Raw genomic sequence first — 6,000 nt, forward strand, 5'->3', positions numbered from 1 at the left:
TTTTGTTGTATTATATAGTTAGTTTCGTTTATTATTTTTTCCTCTTAATACAGTTGTAACTGGGATACAACAAATCTGGAAAGTGTCATTAGGAGGGTAACGCCATAACTGTTTCAAAGGACACAGAAGTACAGCTGTAGCTATGTAATGCTTAACAAACAGCAGCTATTTTAAGGAATATCACCTCAGCAATTATAACATAATTAGTAAATGCATGTTTTTAGCCAGCCTGTAATATATTCTTTTGTTGTTTTATTTCCAAAGGATCTGGGAATACTAAGTTGGCAAAATCTATGGTGGTGCCTCCAGGACCTCCAGTGTATTTGGATCTGGTGTATATTCCCAACCACAGCAATAGCAAGAATGTCGACATTGAGTTTTTCAAGAGGGTGCGGTCATCCTACTATGTGGTGAGCGGGAATGATTCTACAGCCGAGGAACCAAGCAGGACTGTTCTGGATTCCCTGCTGGAGGGCAAAGCCCAGTGGGAGAGTAACATGCAGGTAAGCTCTTCACTAGTGTTTCTACCTGGAACTTTAAACTTCTCTGGGAAGCAACTATGGGAAGCCAAAGCATTGCTGGAGTGGATGGCGACTGCTCGGGACATGGGATTTCCAGCCAGGGCACCTCGTTTTGCCAATAATGTGAGAGGACACCCAAGTCAAGCACAGAGATGCACCATACTCAGCCACTCCCCCATTTCTGGACCATCTGACCTGTCCCTCGAGAATAAAACAATTTGGAACTCCTGGTTTACAGGGCCATTTAGCTGTTTCACGCTATTGCTATACCATATATGATCCAAGTTTGGAAACTTGCAGTTTGTAAGTAGGAAAGAAAAGTGAATATTTCATGCTTTGTATAGTAATCACATACACTTGGAAACTTCTTGTACCTTTCCAATATGGTAAATAAATAAACAAAATATTTGGCCATAATCTGAAGAGCTATCAGTACAGACAACAGCCTGCTACTTCTCTGGAAAGCTGCATCTCAGAAGCTTATAGAACCAAAACTACTTCTTTACAGTCATTTCATCTTATTTACATATTTACTTATTTCCTTTTATCCATTCATTTACCTAAGTATTTATTGCATAAAGTGCCACTCTTTCCAAAAGGGAAAAATGTTTGTTGGCCAGGACTTCTAACAGACATTTTTCTTATCAGTTGTTTCTGTTGCCAATTCCTGAGGAGTTATCCTGTTTTGTGTTGCAGGTGACCTTAATCCCAACCCATGACTCAGAAGTGATGAGGGAATGGTACCAAGAGACCCATGAGAAACAGCAGGACCTCAACATCATGGTTTTGGCAAGCAGCAGCACTGTTGTCATGCAAGATGAATCTTTTCCCGCATGCAAAATTGAACTGTAAGAATGAGACCATGTACCACAACATTAAACTTTGTTTCCAGAAATTCTTCAGTTTGAAAACACCTTTTATAAAAATTAAACCCACCTATTTTAGCTGCTGAACTATATACCTGCCAAATGCTTTACTGTGTCACAATGATGTAAGTCACTAATATTTTTCAGTCTTTGATAATTACTAAGGGAAATGACAGTATTCCCACAGTAGGATTCATAGTACTGTGACAATACAGATCCAGTTTCATCTCCTCTGAATGTTTGGAAAGCATGCACTAGCAACTCCAACTGACTTCCGTCAGATAGAGGCATTTGCCCTCTAAAGAAACACAAAGAGAGAGAAAAAGAGAGAGGGTTAGGAGGAGAAAGTAATAAAAAATTAGATCTGCGTTAGTCTCATGGCAACAGATGTATCGCTTGCTGCAGTTTGCTTATGCTCTCACATGAAAAGACAGTTTTAAATTTGTATCATTCTGAGCTATAGCAAAGGGAGTCCTTACTTTACAGAATTGTTAGCTGGAAAATAAGAAGTGGCAGAATGTGGCTGGGAAGGGATGTACAACCTAAACTCTCATTAGCAGTTTTCCACTTTAATTTGAACTCTGCATACTGACATACCATAACAATCACAGGCCAAATATACACATAGTCTGAACCCCATTCAGAAATTTAAAACTTTCCTTTCAACATGCAGAACTGTTGGTCTAAGGCATGCTCCCAGTGAAAATACACTTACGCCACTCAGAACTGACCAGTCCACATGCTTAAACAGTCATGTCAACTGTTGATTGACTGAAGTAAAATACCAAAGCAGTTAGAAGTACATACAGTATACAATTTGCCTTAGAACGTGACTTCAATGTATAAAGAAACTTGCACTTATTTTTTACTGTTGAGACATCAAATTTATAAAACATCTGTGTAGGATCATAGTTACACCAGTAAAGTGTGAGTGTGCATGTATGGTACTAGAAACCTATCTGACTAGTCAAACAGCTTGGTGCTATGAATTACATATGTTAGTTATGTGTGCACTTCATTGATGCACCTGGACAGCTCAACAAGGCAAGACAAGCATTTTTTACAAAGTTTCTTTTGTATTGTGGAAGCAAGATTGAAGTGGTGTCCACTATGAGAGTTGCAAAACTTAGCAAAACATTCAGGATGATGAAAAAGGTTACCTGCAAGTCTGTACAGTATTAAACCTTCCTTGGTTTTACCTTGTTTTATTTGTTTAATTTAAGAGTGAATGGGTGTGTTGGGTCTGGAATAAATGTACAGAAACCTTTCTTTTAGTGCTGCATGAACTTTTAATAGATGAACTTTTAACAAAAGTCTTAATTTACAGGAAAATGCAAAGAAAAAAATCAGGTAAAGGCAATTTTTTCTTAGTAGTTTTGTAAGATAAATGAATAATTTGTTTAAGGTTCTAGTAAGAATGGATATTGAGGTAAAATTTATTGAAAATAGTCAACTACCAATACCTTGCAGTGGGGGGCACCCTGGTGGTAAAATTAACCTATTGATGATAACAGAAAATAGGATTTGAAATGTTGATTGCCTAATATTTACAAGGGTGTAGCCTACATTCTAAACCCTCACAAGATCTTGAAAAAAGATACAATAAACTAAAACAAGTCTTTCCTTTCCTTTCCTTTCCTTTCCTTTCCTTTCCTTTCCTTTCCTTTCCTTTCCTTTCCTTTCCTTTCCTTTCCTTTCCTTTCCTTTCCTTTCCTTTCCTTTCCTTTCCTTTCCTTTCCTTTCCTTTCCTTTCCTTTCCTTTCCTTTCCTTTCTCCCCTTCCTTACCTTCTTAAGACTGCTTGCAGAGGAAACAGCATATAGAACAGTTCCATGATTTAAAATAGTCTGGATTTTTTTAATCTCAGAAGTTTTACCCCAATAAAAACATATTGTTACATCGTAGAAGGTTTGTGAACTGGAATTTGAAGAATGTACAAAAGCCTCCAAAATGGAGATATGTGCTGGCCTGTATGATTCACCCTTATGGCTGGTATTAAGTTTCACAGTGTAGTGGACTATGACCTCATTTTATTTTAGTTACTTATAATTTATTTCAAATTTACATTCTTTAGGATATTTTTATTTAATAGGCATATGTTTGCACTCCTAATTTTCGTGATTTTTTTAAAATATATACTGCTTTACAACCCTTTAAATGTGGGCTCTTGAGGCCTATTTAATACTGTAAATTACTGTTTGTCAGGTGTTGGGATTTTCAATTTATTTTTAACATTATCTTTTTTTTGGTGTCTCTAGCAATACTGCTTTATTAAGCTTTTAAGTTGTAAAGAATAACTCAGAATGACTATGGCACAGAAGACAGATGGAAATGTATTGTGAAATTAAGCATTTTTTCTGGGCTTATAATCATTAACTTAAAATTGCCTTTGTAATATGTAGACTGCAAAGCTATATTTCTGCAATTCTTTCTGTTTTGTCTACTTTCTTACATAGGTAAGATTTCAAACTTTTTGAGTGGGTAGGAACAGATTTTCTGACAATATCTGAAATGTTTTATACCTCTGCTTTAATAGAAAATCTGTTTTAAGTACAGCAGTGATCCAGAGACTAATCTAACTTATGCCAATGTGAATCAGGAAAAATTTCACTGCAATCAGAGAAGTTACAGTCATTTGGTCCTACTGTAAATTAAATTAGAATCAAGCCTTAAATCTCCCCAAGTAAGTTTGTGATGACTTAAGCATTTGTTTTACTTTAAAAAAAAAAAAAAGTAGTTAAAACCGATCTTAAAATGTACATTCATTTTTTGCTACTACAATAATATTAAAAAAACTGTCTGGCTCTTCTGAGGTATTGTAATGCCTATTCCATCTATTCCCTTTTAAATGGCAACTGTGTCTGGGTGTAACACAGTGATGAACTCCCCCATTAGCTTCTTTTACCCTTAATGTCTTTACTGCCTGTGGAACTAATCTAACTGTGCTAGTTATAATACTACACAATTAACTTAGTAGCAGTCATCAAAATGTACTGTGTACATTAACGATGAGTGCTGTTGATCAGCGTAGATTTCTAGGAGCATGGTTTGTTATTGATTAATTATAAAAAATCAGTATTTGAGTGCAAAGGACGCTCAATTTAAACTATGGTATTATACATAATAGCATGCCCAGTCATGATCTTTATGCTATTACTATACTCTTTCATAAAATTAAATGAAGAATTAACTTTAGAAATCACCTTCCACTCCTGAACTTGGACAGGGTCTCTCTTGCATGCCTTTTCCAAGTCCTGTGGTGGGCCTAACTTCATTGACCTCAACTTTTCACCCCATCTTTTATAGAATTCATTTTTGATTTTTTAAAATTATCTTACATACTGTGGTGAATGGAGGTAACTGTGTATATAATTATTTTTAATTGTCTACAATAGCTTATGCATTTTAGGACAGTTCTGGTACTCATTTACTAATATTTAATCAATTTGTTGAATTTTCAATCTCTCCCACCGCAAGCAAGTCAGCTCCACAGAGCACTTAATGTGCATTTGGGACATTTTTGTCATATGCTTCACTTTGCTCATCTGTTGCCAGAGGTTCTTGTTCAATAATGATGTTTTGAGACAAATAGTAATTTTGCTGGTCTGGGCTTATTAGAAAAGGAAAAAGTATAATGTTTGCACTTGAAAGAAACTGTAAGCTTTCATCTTCACATAATTGAACAAAACACTAAAAGCAACTGGGGTAAGCATTTCTTAGAATGCAGTTATATTGTTCACCTGGTTTAAAAATGTTTGCTGTTTAAAAATAAAAAAAAAAAGTCTGTTTATTGTGACTAAAATAAATAAATAAATAAACCAACAAAAAATACTGAAAGGAGAAAAAAGGAAGGAAAAAAATAAAAAGCTTCTCTGCACTAGATGGTGGGAGCTATCTGTTCAAGACTGAGCTGTAATCACAAATGAAAAAGAACAAATCTGAAATATGTTTTCACGCATTTGCATGTGGCCATTATTTTCTAAGCTATGGAAAGGAAGAGTCTTGTTGCTGTCTGAGAAGCACTTCACACACTTCCTCTCTCTTGTTCTGAACGGTGTTTGTGTAGGTCTGCAGCTGTGTATGGTATTATGTCTTATAATCCTGAATCACTTATATTCTATCCAGTCATATCTACCATAGAAAAGTAGTTTCCAGTGAAAGTAATATGTAGTGCTTTTATGATATTTGTGTGCAATATCTGCTCTTCCACTGAGGATATTTGATGTAAAGGAAACAAACTCAGTTCCACAATAAAATACAAAAGCGGTAAAGTGGTGTTGACCTGTTTCTTGTCCTTGTGTATGCATGTATTTGTAAGTTTTCCCTTTCCTTCAGTAATGACTACCTACTATACAGAACTTTTCTCAAAAGGTCAGTGACTATTTAAACACTAGATAAGAACAAAACTCTATTTAGAAAATAGAAAATAAATGAAGATTACTTTTATTTCTTATGGTGTAAAACATTACTATGATGTACCATGATGTGTCTTCTTTTTGATGTTCTCATTTCTGTATTCCTCACTAGCATGAGAAAACATCTACTTTTCAGTAAGTACGCATTCAAGTGGCTGTGTCAGAGATGATACCCAATAAAGCTACATTAAACTGAGCC

The 6,000-nt window shown here is 35.4% G+C and overlaps 1 protein-coding gene across 1 annotated transcript in view; it reads left to right on the plus strand.

Annotated features, from left to right (window-relative positions):
* Window positions 1-5,657, plus strand: part of LOC137847006 (microtubule-associated protein 1B-like) — a 125,089-nt gene extending 119,432 nt beyond the window's left edge. The window contains exons 6-7 of the mRNA XM_068665192.1: window positions 265-503; window positions 1,218-5,657. Coding sequence (XP_068521293.1) covers window positions 265-503; window positions 1,218-1,373 — 395 coding nt within the window. The 3' untranslated portion in view covers window positions 1,374-5,657. The remainder of the gene's footprint in view (window positions 1-264; window positions 504-1,217) is intronic.
* The last annotated feature ends 343 nt before the right edge of the window (window positions 5,658-6,000 follow it).

Source organism: Anas acuta, chromosome W, assembly GCF_963932015.1.
Source record: "Anas acuta chromosome W, bAnaAcu1.1, whole genome shotgun sequence".
NCBI lineage: Eukaryota > Metazoa > Chordata > Aves > Anseriformes > Anatidae > Anas > Anas acuta.